The following is a 12,739-nucleotide window of genomic DNA, read 5'->3' on the forward strand; positions in this document are numbered from 1 at the left end:
GCAATATTTTCTTAACATAAATTTTATATATAGACAGGGCCTCAGTGAAGTGGATACAAATATTTGAAATATAAATAATAATCAGATAATAATAATCAGATTTTACCTAAGTAATATACCGTAAGTAATATATAGTACATATACTAGTTGATTTGAGTATTTAAACTATTTTCAGAAAAAATAAAAATGAAGATGAAAAAGTTGCAAGTATGAAACTGCCCCAATACCACAGTGCAATATTGAGAAACGAACAAAAAAATAGAAGACCTTTTAAAATTACAGACATAGATAAAATTGAGCAAAACTTACCACCATTGTTAATTTCTGAAGCTCCAAAATATACAACCCTACCCCAATTTCCTTTGTCTATTGCTGAAACTACAAATAATTCTTCTTCAATCCAAATTCCACCTATACCTATTGCTGAAATCCCAACGCATTCAACCCAACTCTTAAACAACGTATTTAACAAAATTACAAATACTAACAATGAAATAGCTTCAGAAATCACACCAGTCACTCCTGAAGAAACTCAAATCGGATACAATGATAATGATGAAGATTTAGAACGACTAACACTAAAACTATCAAAAGATTTTTTGAGTAACGATTACAAATTAGATGACTCAATGCTTAACCCTAAAACATTATTACAGTGTTTAATACATGATGATCCAGATATAATTCCGCCTCCGCCCGAATTCTGTGATTTGAACTATTCTCCACCCCAGGCTGCCGAAAAGGATTCCATAAAAGCTCGTGAACCAGCACAATTAGATAGTGACGACTATAAAGTATTTTGTAATGAAAACATGAGGTATGACGACATAGATTACAGAAAAAATAATTTTCCAAATGATTCATCCAATAAAATGGAAACGTTGCTGTTGGCAAATGAAGATTATCCCGAAAGAAAGCCCTGGATTGTCACACAATCGCCTGCATTTAGGAATACGCCCACCGGCTTTACAGCTAGTCGAGCTAATCTAAATCAATTTCAATTCACAAAGAAGAAAAAATTTAAAATTAAGTAGTTACATACTAATTAATGTATTTTGGAAACTAAATTATTCATAATATTAAATATTGCAAGAAAAATAATGCAATTTATTTATTTTACATTTGTTACCAAATACAATACATATATTTACGTATATTAATAGATATAACTAAGGATGAGTATATTAAATTATATTAAAAAATCGTTAATTTCAGAAACCGTACCGTTTTCAGAGTTCGATAGTGGAACCCTTAAAGATACGTTATTGCTCTCTGCCGCATGCCGCCGCGCCTCTATTTTTAGACTACTTATATTTTGTTATATGATTTGGGATAACATGATACCTATATATATTTACATAAAATGTCATTGTAATGAAATATCAAGCAAGATGCGTCAGATGCACCATTAGACCATGTTTATTATAATAACAATGCAGTGAAAACATTATTTTTTTAAAGTAGCCGATTACTAGGTGTAAAATGGTTATGATTTTTTTTTCTTCAAGCTAATTTAATTTGCACTTTTTGTGATATGATTATGATGTTTATTGTAAAGGATCTCCTAAATATTATTTTGGCTGATATTTGGGCCGTGATGACCTCTAAAAAGGTTTAAAAATCAAAATCAACTTACAAGCAACACGAAATTTTATTGAAGTTAGAGCAGAAATTATGCACAGCAAAAATTTATTACATATCATGTTCACAAAATATTTTCTTAATTTATTACAATTAGACAAATACTCAAAATGTGAGGTTAAAGGTCATAATAGTGAAGATTTTCTACAATAATGATTATCCTTGAGATTATCCACAAGAACGAGTAAAACCAAGACTCACTAAACATAAAAATAAAATTGTAAAAAGTCCCACTGTCAGGGCATTTTTATTTAGTTGGTCTTGGTTGAACAGAACTCCAATCCTTTACTCCAGTTAGTCTTTTCTAACTTGAACAGTGCGATGTTTTTTAAAGGCAGGTTGAACTCACACCATTCAATTTAAAAGAAACTTGGTGCGTGCAGGATCCTCGTCATTGCCCGCCAATCAAGCACCGACGACGACACTGTACAGTTAGAAATTGTTACAACCTCTATACTTTGCATTAAAATAATGCCCATTTTCACAGGCAAGGGATCCTAACTCCGCAACCACTAATTCCAGTGATATATTCACTCTAACACATAGTTCTCAGCTTCCCTGCAAAGTTTTCCAACTTGTACATAAATGAAAACCTAGACAGCCACTGGTACAATTTAAATTAAAACAATCTTATCCTGCCTTCGTACAAATGCCACGCGTAACATACGCAAGTACCAACCCAACACTTTGTAAGCTCCAAGTTCAAGTGAGTCAACCGCGTTCTCGGATCTTGTTACAAAGCAAAGGTTGGGCAGTTCGTCAACAAGACAATATACAAGCTGAGAATATTTTTTCCGTTTAATGCTCAGCATGTGAGATAAATCCATAACACACCATACTAACTAATTTTATAAAACACAAATAGACACCTGTACAAACGAAAAGAAAATAAGAGGAATGGCTATGCCGAGTTTATAATATACATTAAAAGCTAAGACCGATTTTGGAGTAGTATAATCATTTCATTAATTACGAATGCAAAAACATGCCTAAATAATGCTGAATATTAAACTGGAAATATAGTCCACACATTTATTTTTTTTTTGTATTTTTTAATATACATATTTTTTACTTTTTTTGTTTATTTTTTCTTATTTTAAGTAATTTCCACGCTGGGAAAATTACACTAATTCTATGCAAAGTATAGCTTGTATGTATTTGTTATATGACCACTCCATACTTTGTTGAGATTTACGGGCTATGCAATTTATCCTCGCACATTGGCAGTAATAGTACAAGTGAGAACTCACTTGTTATCATTTAGACCAAAAATTTAGTTTTCTTGGTGATTATACCTTACATTATGAGATCAGATGATGTACCATAATAGCTACGTCATCCTAGATAGTTATTATTGAGATTCTATATTTTAATGTTATCCAAAAATAATTCTGAATAAAAAAAATATGATTTAATATTTACAATGAAAAAAAAAAATGCATCATGCCATTTATGAAATAAATAGAAAATGTATACAAAGTAATTTCTAATTCATGTAAATCACAGATGTAAACATAATAATGCAAACGATTTACTAATTTATGGAAATAAAACGAAAAACTACTTGTACATGTAAAAAAAAGAAAAAAATCACAAGTAAGATACTGCAAACATGCCAGTTATAAAGCATAGCCCGAAGTGCTTTTGGCACACGGCAATATGCCATTATTCAAATGGGAAGTGGTGATAAAGATAGTTTTAGGCTCAAAACCTAGCGACATCAACCGCACAAGCTCTCGAGTGTCACTATGATATCGGCGTATCTATATTTAGTAACTGATATGATCACTGGGCTTAATGAAACGAGGCGCATAGTGGGGCACCAGGCGCTGTTTGATGTCGCGAGATAATGAGGCGTTCACTTCTTGGTCATGATCTTGAGGTACTCGAGGGCATTCTGCGCTGCGGAGGCCTGCGCGTCCTTGGAGGTGAGGCCGGAGCCGTAGCACACGGCCACGGGCAGCGTGGACAGCTGCACCAGGCACTGGCTGCGCCCCGACATCGACTTCTCGTCGATGTCCACGTACGTCACCTCGAACGCCTGCTCAGATGCGATCTCTTGCAGAAACTGCACGAAGTTGAAGTCTTTGTTGTTCAATGGCGTCACCTGCAGACAAAAACTTGCATTATAATTTGTGATATAGTATCTTAAGTATAGATAGGTTAAATTTAAAATTAGAATTTAAGACACCCAATTGAACCTCTAGCATAATTAGTTGGGGAAAACAATCCAGAAAACTCCACTCACAATCCGGTCTCCCGTCACAACTACAATGAACGATGATTGTCACTTTTAAAATACTTCATGCATGTATTTTTAATTGATAACACTGACATTAAACATTTAGTCATTCATAAGTTATATTACAAAAAATGGTTCATGCAAAATAATTGAAATGTGGCGTACCTGCAACTTGGCCAGGTTGGGCCCAACACATTGTTTGAGGTGTTTGTGAAACTGCGACACTTTGTGGCTGTGAGTGGTAGTCAGAGTGGAGATTTTACTATCTTTCAGGTCGGCATAGCGGGACGCGACTCCGCCCTAGAACACAACACGAATTATAACAATCAATTTATTTTTCCTGCATATGTGATCCCACTGTGAACGATCCGACCGAAAGATAGTAAAACACCTGGCCAAGTGCTAACATTCCTTGTAGGAATGGTATGAGCCACCTGTTTTAAACAGCCGATGAATGTTTAAGTTCTGTGGATAGATTTTAGTTACATGGGTCATACTCAAGACCAAAAACATAGGTATTTTTTTACAAAAGAAGAAAATGTTATGTCCTAGTCACATTTTGAATGTTTTAAGCTTTGAAATCAGCAAATAATAAAATACGACTATATTGTATTTAATGTTAAAAAAAAAAGTATATCATCATGAAACAGAAATGATAATTTAATTTTATTAGAATAATTCTTTCAGTTTTAGTATATAATAAATTGTGTGTATGACCCACATAACAGTTCACCAAAAAGTATTTTAATTTTATATGTGAGAAGTATTTAAATTGGTTTCCAATTGTATGTGCATTTGATTAGTAAGGGTAAATTAAATGAATTTATTAGATTCATTTTAATACTTTGATTAGTGAATTATTGATAAAGGGATTGTATTGAAATGAAACTGGATTTGTTGTCAAAATTATAAAAAAGCTCTTTAATATTTACCTCTTCCTCTGGCTGGAAAACATCAGGAGGATTGTCCTGGAGGGCTTGCCACATCTTATAGGCAGCTTGACGCTTGGCCAGCTTCTTGGACTTGCCAGTCCCGACTTCGCGACGCTTCAGCAGAGTACAGATGATAGTAAATTGACGTTCATGAGGCAGACCTGTATTGAAACAAATGCTACTTATTGTCCATTTATCCGGCGACTTTGCTTTTAATAGTGGGAGAAAATCTGATGACAATAAATTTGATAGAGTATTTAAGCAAGCAAACACAAACAATGAGAATCCTTCCTACTAATTGTATAAATCCGACAGTTTGTTTTGACACACATACGTGTGTATGTATGTTTGTTACTCTTTCACGCAATATCTACTGGATAGATTGTTATGAAATTTGGTACACAACCTGGAATAATATCATTTTATCCCGATATACTTAATTATTAGGTTTGATTTGGGAGGTAACTTGAAAGGTAATATAATATATGTTTATACTAACGCCTGTTAACATTGTCATCGTTCTCAGCATGGTAGGAGGGCGGCGGCCAGAAACGTGACATGCAGAGCTCCTGCAGCCAACCCACCGGGTTGCCCATCAGCTTGTCCTCGAACGACGACACTACCGTACCACTGTCGCAAATATCAAAATTTATTCATTTAAAAAAATTAGTTTATTATTAGTTGGGACTAATATTATAAATGCGAAAGTTTTTTACCTCTTCATGCATTATCTACCTACTGGACTGATTATGAAATTTGGCACACGGGTAGAAAATAACCTGGAATAACACACTCATAGGATACTTTTTATCCCGAAGTTCCCATGGGAGCGAGACTTAAAATAAACATATGTTTAAAAATTATTTGTGGTATTAGTAAACAGATTAAAAAAAGGTATTTACATTTGCAAAATAAGCTTTAGGAATATGCTCATAATAATACCGAAGTTTTAAATAATGTGAATATCTTGCCTGATTCATTTTAAATTGAAGAAATAAATTTTAGAAGCATCAGTGCTCTTTAAATATGAACTGCATTTAAAGTTCTAAACTTACGTTTCAGGCACATTGCCATTGGAGGACTGGTCGGCTGGAGCAGCCCCAGTAAGCTTGTCTAGCAAGGCCTTTGCTGCAGAGTGCTTGGCTTCCTTCTTTGAGCGGCCCGTTCCCATGGCTGGAAATTTTAATTTGATATTGTAAAATACTTAAAACCACATTGTTAGTCAATCCTTTCATGTAATCACCAATTACAGCAATACAAAAATTAACTCAATATATATATTAAATTAAGCAAGTCATTACAAAAAGTATCATTTTATTATTCATTTTGTTATTCTACTGTTATATTTTTATTGTAATTTAGTGTTAAAAAGAAATATACTGTCAAAAACCTCACCTACTAAGTCTGCTACAGTAACCCTATAACGGAATGTGGGCTCATGGATCATGCCCTCAATTTGCACTAGTTCATATTTAGGCACTGTGCCACGACGAGCCAAAAGCTCCTGCAGAACCGAAACCGGTGTCTTCATAGGAAGAGATTCCATTTCCTATTGGACAATAATCATCAATTTGCAAAAAATTTGCATTGGTAATTATATAATGTTAAAAAATTGTGATACTTTATTGAGAAAATAAAAACTAAAATATTACCCTTTTAGCAGCTTCATCTAGGGGCAGACGTTCCAAGTTGTTAGGAGGCTTGGGCCGGTTCTGGTAACGCCTACGAGGACCATGTGGGGGGTGTTCCCCATCTGGACCAGCGCCATGCACTGGCATTCCGTGCACTACTCCAGGGACCCCACCAAGCACTTGCCCGGTGTGTGGGTGAACAACACCACCGTCCATCTGAAAATAAGAAAAGAATCCAACGTAAATTAAACATGTAGATAAATATATGACCTGGCTCCACCAGAAGGTCAACTATATTGTTTATGTCAAAAATGCTCATTTATATATAGCTAGGTATACAGCAAATTCAATCAATGATATTTAGAAAAAAATATTAAAGTCTTATATGAAATATCCAATATTATTTTTAAGCAGGTACCTATTAGATAGATGCCTTTCGGCTATATTTACATGGGCAGTACCTAATTTGTACTTACAAACATAGCTCCTTAGCACACAAAAGTTGATAATTATTTATACAATCCAAACAGAATACACTGTTTATGTTCGTATATGAAGACAATTAGGAAGGATATCTTCGCACAAGTATGAAAATAAAACATGTGATTCTATGACATGGCGACGGCCGGCCATTACAAAAACTCAAGATGGCTCCGCACCGCATGCCGGTATGAAGTAGGAAGGTACCTAACCTAGGTAACCTCAGGATTTTAGCACAAGTAGAATATTTACTTCAAAATATGCATAAGTGCCAAATTGCTATAAAAACACAATTTATCAAAGATAGAAACAATTTTATAGGTACTTGTGAGTACTTACCATTTTAACTTTTACACTCGAAATTGGAAATTAGATAACTCTGAAAATAGGAAAAAAATTTTTATTTAACAGCTATAAAAAGATTTTATTTATAATTCTAACTCAGAAACGCAAAAACTAACTAATGTCAAATAACCACCGGCTTTTTCCACGAAACAGCGACGAAGACAGCGATTCCGGTGAACTTACCTACTTTCCTTCTATTCTATCAAACAAAATTAAAATCTCCTCGAGCGAGCGAGCGAGACCAACATAAAGACAACACTGTCTGTTGGTCTTGCCAACAGTATTGCCAACTAAGCTTTTGAAAAATAGTCCATATTTCAATAAGTCTTCAGGTGTGAAGTGTTCCGAGCTTATTTTCGACCGGATTAGACTGGCTCTAAAATTTTACAGCGTGAGGCGGTTTCTCATAGTGTTCGAAGATTTTTATATTTTGGAAAACGATTTTTCCCAATATTTCAGCACCCGAATATATGCAACACTGATGTATTTTTTCACAAACGAATGCTTACAGAAAGGATTAGTAAAGTACTCTAAAATAAACGTTTAATCAACTTAGCAAAAGGCGGCAACCTTTTGTTTACCTAACCACACAGTGCTGCACGCTGGCGGGATAAATGTGCAGTAATATTCCATAATTTCACACCGGCTGCACCCGTGGTTTTTATAAATAAAAATACGTAAGTTTTTATGTACCCATGTAAGGCAGTCTACCTTCTAATACGTTATTGACTATTAGATTTTTGACCAAATCCTACGGGATTCGTGTACTTTCGCGATAAAAAGTACACTTTTATGTTATGTTCAATAATCAATTAATATAACAAATCATCATATTCAGCAAGTGATCCAGAAATGAAACTTACGAACGCGAAACAGAGATATTATTCGAATTAGGTAACTTTTTTTGAATGATTATTTGAATAAAAATTTATTCGTGGAAATTTAGTTATGAATAATCCATAAAAATTATCCACAACCAATTTATTCGCATTAAACTAATGAAAAATTATGAAGAATAATTGAAAAATCATGAAGAATAATGAAAAAATATGAAGAATAATGAAAAATCATGATATTATTCGTCAGTATAACGAATAATGTGATGTCATTATTTTCATACATCTGGTAGAACACACTTTAGTAGTCGTTTCGTACCTCGGTTGGGTGGTCAATTGATCATTCACGTCTCGGTTATGTTCAATTAATTAATGTGTGTGGTTAACACGCTTTATTTTGGATATACAATCGACTTCACTCGCCTTATTTGGGTTCTCAATGGATCAATCACTTTGAATAGGGTAGTCAAGTACCATTCGCCCCTTAATAGAGTGGTTATTTATATAGCTCGCGCGCCTAGGTTGCATAACGACACAATACAATAAACACATTCGTTAATCTAATGAATTTTACCCATCTCTGAATATGACTTTGCATTTTAAGTATATAGAAAACTATGGAAGTTTAATGATTTGTGCAGAATATTAGCTTTTGTCACGAATGTAAAACATTGTCTAATAAGCAACATTTAATTTATACTAGTAAAAAGTAGTAGAGTTGGCAACTCTGCCAAAGAGAAAAACAATATAATGAATACAGTGATACAGCTTCTCTAGCAAAACTATCAGATTGCGCACATTAATGATCATTATTATAACCGAGAACCGAGACACATGAAATTACTCCGACGGAATACCTACTAATAGGGCATATTACGCAAAGCTCATCGCAGATGGCGCTACTGGTACAACTAAGGTACACAACATTGCCAATGGAGGCAAAAAGCGCCAATTTTCAATATTGTTGCAAATTTACGACAAAAAATACCTTCTACGCAATCGTGGTGCGAGGTTAAAGGAAAATGGAAGGATTTAGTGGATTATCCTGAAAATAATAACACTATTTTAGGTTATTTTCTGCATTATTTGGTCAATTGTGGTCATAAACTGATATAAACTTGATTTTGACTGAAGATCTTACCTGTATGAAGTCCATATTTTAATAAGTCTTCACGTGTGAAGTGTTCCGAGCTTCTTTTTGACCGTTTACTGGCTCGAAAATTTTACAGCGTGAAGCGTATCCCATAGCTTTCGAAGTTTTTCTATCTTATGGAAAACGATTTTTCCCAATATTTCGGCATCCGAATATGCTACAGTGTTGTATATTTTCACAAACGAATGCTTACATAATGAAAGGATTAATACTCTAAAATAAACGTTTTAATCGAAATAGCAAAAGGCGGCAAAGCTGACGGAATAAATGTGCAGTAATTAGCGAAGCGTAACCGAATTCTAAAGTATGATTTTCGGCGATACATTCCGCTAAGTGAGGCTAATTAAAAATTCAATAAGATAATATTTTTTTATTATGCGGGCTCAAGTTTAGACTCGCCTTAGACTCGCACAGGAAAATTCATATACTTAGGTAGTAAGTACATTCATATAGATTTTACCAACATTTTTCATTTTAATCGTCTCTCCTGTAAACCTATCATTTTAGAGTTGGCCTAGTATTCATTTCTTAGGAGCGATTTAAATGCATCTGACACAAAATGAACTTCACATATACCTACTAAAAGTAGATACCTACTATTCTTATATTACAGATATCTAGATGCATTATGTATACTTGTTCAACTCAATTAATTTAATTATCAAACTGCAAAAGAATTACTAAATACATTGCTGCTGACGCCAGTATCTGAAACAAAGAAACGAATTTTATTTTTTGCACGCGCCGATCAATCCGCGTACGCCGCTGCCGCCTGTGCGTGCGTGGATCTTTGATTCTACAGCTATGAGTTCTTGGCGTATATTAAAAAAAAAAAGATTCCTTCCAATTTGTTATTGCCCGCTGCTTTTGATGAGTGAGAATAATGTAGTAGGTACATACTAACTACCTACCTATGTAATGAAAGTAATGAATGCACAGACTTAAGTACATATTAACCTCAAGAATGAATGAGTAGACCTCAAACTCTAAACTATTGTGGGTATTCGTATATATAATATTTACCAGTATTCGTATATATAATATTTATTTATATATACTTTTCCAGATTCTCATCATGAAAGTACCTACCTACCTATAATACTGAATAGTACTTACCTAAAAATTTTCAATTGACTGAAATTGAAGAAATATACCACAATACATTGATATAATGATAACAGTACACCTACTTCTTACTCACATGAAATAATAAAGTAGCATCGATAGCGAAGAAGCCATAAACAGTTAAATCGCCACTTTGATGCAAGACGAGCGAAGAAAAGTGTTGTATCTGGAAAAAGACTTTATTTATTTATTTATAGTAGGTACCCAATATATCTATGCAGTCAAATAAACTGCTTGTACGGTGTAGTTGAGCCCTAGAGCCTAGAATGCCTACTTTTGCCTTATTTTGTTTTTGTGCATTATTACTAACCCAATTTGAAATTTATATGGATGGAGTGTACCATAAATAAAAGTGTGTAATATAAATACATTTTATTTATTTATATTTTTGTCGATTCGTTAAAAATCAGTACTTAGGTAACTTGGTAAGGTATGTACCAACTTCTATTCAAAATTAAATAAGTAAGTTTACCTAGCTATATTGATATTGTCATACAGTATTACTGTCTTATGTAAGTGTCTAAGTAACTATACGACAGAACTTTTCTACTTTTATTTTCGATGTGTTTAAACATAATCAAAACTACTTATCACTTAAACCTACAATCTTACCTCCAGCAACATCCTTTGGTCAATTTTTTCTACAGGAATATTGTGGATATTTTGCCCTATCTTTGAGACCTAGAAAAAGATCAATTAATAGTAGTTTTTAAAAGTATTTACACTACTTACTTCGAATAAATATAGCTAAACGTAATAATAATTTCTGACCAGGAATTTAAAATTCATCATTTTATTACGGAATGGCTTTTTTGAGTCTTGTTGTACGAGCAAATGATAAAAAATATGTTCTTAAAAATACATTTTGCTACAGCAACCAAATGTAATATACATAATTCAGATACAAACCTCACATTTGAGCTTATCACCAGTGTATGCCAATGCAAATATTTTTAGAACTTGATATCCTAACCACAATGTACAATTGAAAGTCTCATGAAATGAAAAGTTTTTCTTGACAGCGATCCCGTGGTAGATGATGTACGACTCGCTCACCATGCAGTGGAAGCATTGGAGTAAAGTCACCAGGATCGATGCTTCGAATGCTGCATTTATCTCCCGTTTCGTTTCTATGACTTTTACGTAAACTAATTCCAGGTGCCTCAGAGTAACAGTAGCTGAACGATTTTCCACTTTAATAAAATATCCCATTGGATATTTCTTATCTTTTATCAAATTTAAACAATTCTCATTTATAATAGCTAAAGACGCTACAGCCATTAGAATGAGGCTGCTGTAGAAGGCTATCATTATTATTTGTATTATCATAGGCAAGTTGAAAGAAAACGAAACTAGAAGTATCTTCCACAAAGAGTCATCCCTAGAAAAGTTCACACACACCATAATTACGAATATCATTGCAACCATTGCAGCACAAGTTTGAACTTGAATATACAACTTGTCCAATACACGATTTTCATAAGTCGGAAGTTCCGTCCAAGAAGATGAAAGGCAGTTTAATATTTTGATATAATTGTATCTATTTTTATAGGCCCAAATGTAAGCCACAAATGTTGCAAGATTCAAATTTACCAATTCCAAGATATAGTTTATTTGCGTTGTGATAGTTTCAGTAAAACTACTGGATCTTGTGTACAAGACAACATGTTGTACATGAAAGAAAAGAAATCCTAACAATGCAATATTGACAGTGACTGCACACATTGCATTAAGATATATTGATCGCCTGATAACTTTGCAGCTTTTCGAATTAAATTTCAGACTATAAGGGAATATACCAATAAGCGTCATAAGTATGTAGACTGATATAAAGATGGATTTCAAATTATGATTAGTATTATTTTTTAAAAACCTCTGTTTCACACACGAGAACATTTTGACTTCAAAGTTATATTTGAAATGGTTACGTTGATATCAAATGGTCATTAGTTACTTACAGAGAGTGCAGCCATTATTACTGCGAGAACATTACTTTCAGATAATATCTACATGCGTTATTTATTCATATCGTCCATGTTACAACGAATGGCGAGACTATTAAATGCCTATAACCCGGGTACATTATGCGGTTTCTCGTTTTGTCGTGAACAGTAGTCACAATCGTAGATATTGTCATTTGTTATGCGTGTCGGTGAATGTGGGTTATTACCACGCGAGATAATGGGTAGAATAAATACTTAGGTAATTGTGCCGACGTTATTTGGGAAAGAGTACCAAATTTTAAAATAATAGTTAACATATTTTAAACGATCTATCCTAATCCAAACTAATATTATAAATGCGAAAGTAGGTGAATTTGGTACACGAATAGAAAATAACCTGGAATAACACAT

At 33.7% G+C, this 12,739-nt stretch overlaps 3 protein-coding genes across 11 annotated transcripts in view; 1 reads left to right on the forward strand and 2 right to left on the reverse strand.

Moving 5' to 3' along the window:
- Nucleotides 1–1,087, forward strand: part of LOC128674888 (uncharacterized) — a 33,242-nt gene extending 32,155 nt beyond the window's left edge. Inside the window, exon 21 of the mRNA XM_053753871.1 lies at nucleotides 176–1,087. Coding sequence (XP_053609846.1) covers nucleotides 176–1,034 — 859 coding nt within the window. The 3' untranslated portion in view covers nucleotides 1,035–1,087. The remainder of the gene's footprint in view (nucleotides 1–175) is intronic.
- A 545-nt stretch (nucleotides 1,088–1,632) lies between these two features.
- Nucleotides 1,633–7,644, reverse strand: LOC128674603 (interferon-inducible double-stranded RNA-dependent protein kinase activator A homolog). Of its 9 annotated transcripts, none has more exons than XM_053753286.1 (9): nucleotides 7,455–7,644; nucleotides 7,266–7,305; nucleotides 6,468–6,662; nucleotides 6,211–6,364; nucleotides 5,871–5,988; nucleotides 5,315–5,445; nucleotides 4,816–4,976; nucleotides 4,049–4,183; nucleotides 1,633–3,748 (listed from the first exon to the last, which is right to left on the reverse strand). In XM_053753286.1, the coding sequence occupies exons 2-9, from the start codon at nucleotides 7,266–7,268 to the stop codon at nucleotides 3,500–3,502; spliced, it is 1,146 nt and encodes a 381-aa protein (XP_053609261.1). In that variant the 5' UTR covers nucleotides 7,269–7,305; nucleotides 7,455–7,644; the 3' UTR covers nucleotides 1,633–3,499. The 9 variants fall into 9 exon arrangements, with proteins under 9 accessions (XP_053609261.1, XP_053609258.1, XP_053609260.1 ...); XM_053753283.1 differs by having other exon boundaries at nucleotides 7,388–7,530; XM_053753285.1 differs by having other exon boundaries at nucleotides 7,405–7,498.
- Nucleotides 7,645–9,914: 2,270 nt separating this feature from the next.
- LOC128674792 (putative gustatory receptor 28b) lies at nucleotides 9,915–12,281 on the reverse strand. The gene is made up of 4 exons (XM_053753687.1): nucleotides 11,295–12,281; nucleotides 10,998–11,066; nucleotides 10,462–10,551; nucleotides 9,915–9,968 (listed from the first exon to the last, which is right to left on the reverse strand). Exons 1-4 carry the CDS (start codon nucleotides 12,279–12,281, stop codon nucleotides 9,915–9,917), a joined length of 1,200 nt encoding a protein of 399 aa, XP_053609662.1.
- Between the last annotated feature and the right edge of the window lie 458 nt (nucleotides 12,282–12,739).

Source organism: Plodia interpunctella, chromosome 13, assembly GCF_027563975.2.
Source record: "Plodia interpunctella isolate USDA-ARS_2022_Savannah chromosome 13, ilPloInte3.2, whole genome shotgun sequence".
NCBI classification, from domain to species: domain Eukaryota; kingdom Metazoa; phylum Arthropoda; class Insecta; order Lepidoptera; family Pyralidae; genus Plodia; species Plodia interpunctella.

Excerpts from the sequence above, each read along its gene's own strand:
- LOC128674792 (XM_053753687.1), bottom strand. The coding sequence starts at position 12,281 with ATGTTCTCGTGTGTGAAACAGAGGTTTTTAAAAAATAATACTAATCAT. Across the intron at positions 11,067-11,294 it reads GTGATAAGCTCAAATGTGAG|GTCTCAAAGATAGGGCAAAA; the intron begins GTTTGTATCTGA and ends ATCTTTTTCTAG. Across the intron at positions 9,969-10,461 it reads ATGCTACTTTATTATTTCAT|ATACTGGCGTCAGCAGCAAT; the intron begins GTGAGTAAGAAG and ends TCTTTGTTTCAG.
- LOC128674603 (XM_053753282.2), bottom strand. Across the intron at positions 6,365-6,467 it reads TAGATGAAGCTGCTAAAAGG|GAAATGGAATCTCTTCCTAT; the intron begins GTAATATTTTAG and ends ATTGTCCAATAG. Across the intron at positions 3,749-4,048 it reads CCAACCTGGCCAAGTTGCAG|GTGACGCCATTGAACAACAA; the intron begins GTACGCCACATT and ends TTTTGTCTGCAG.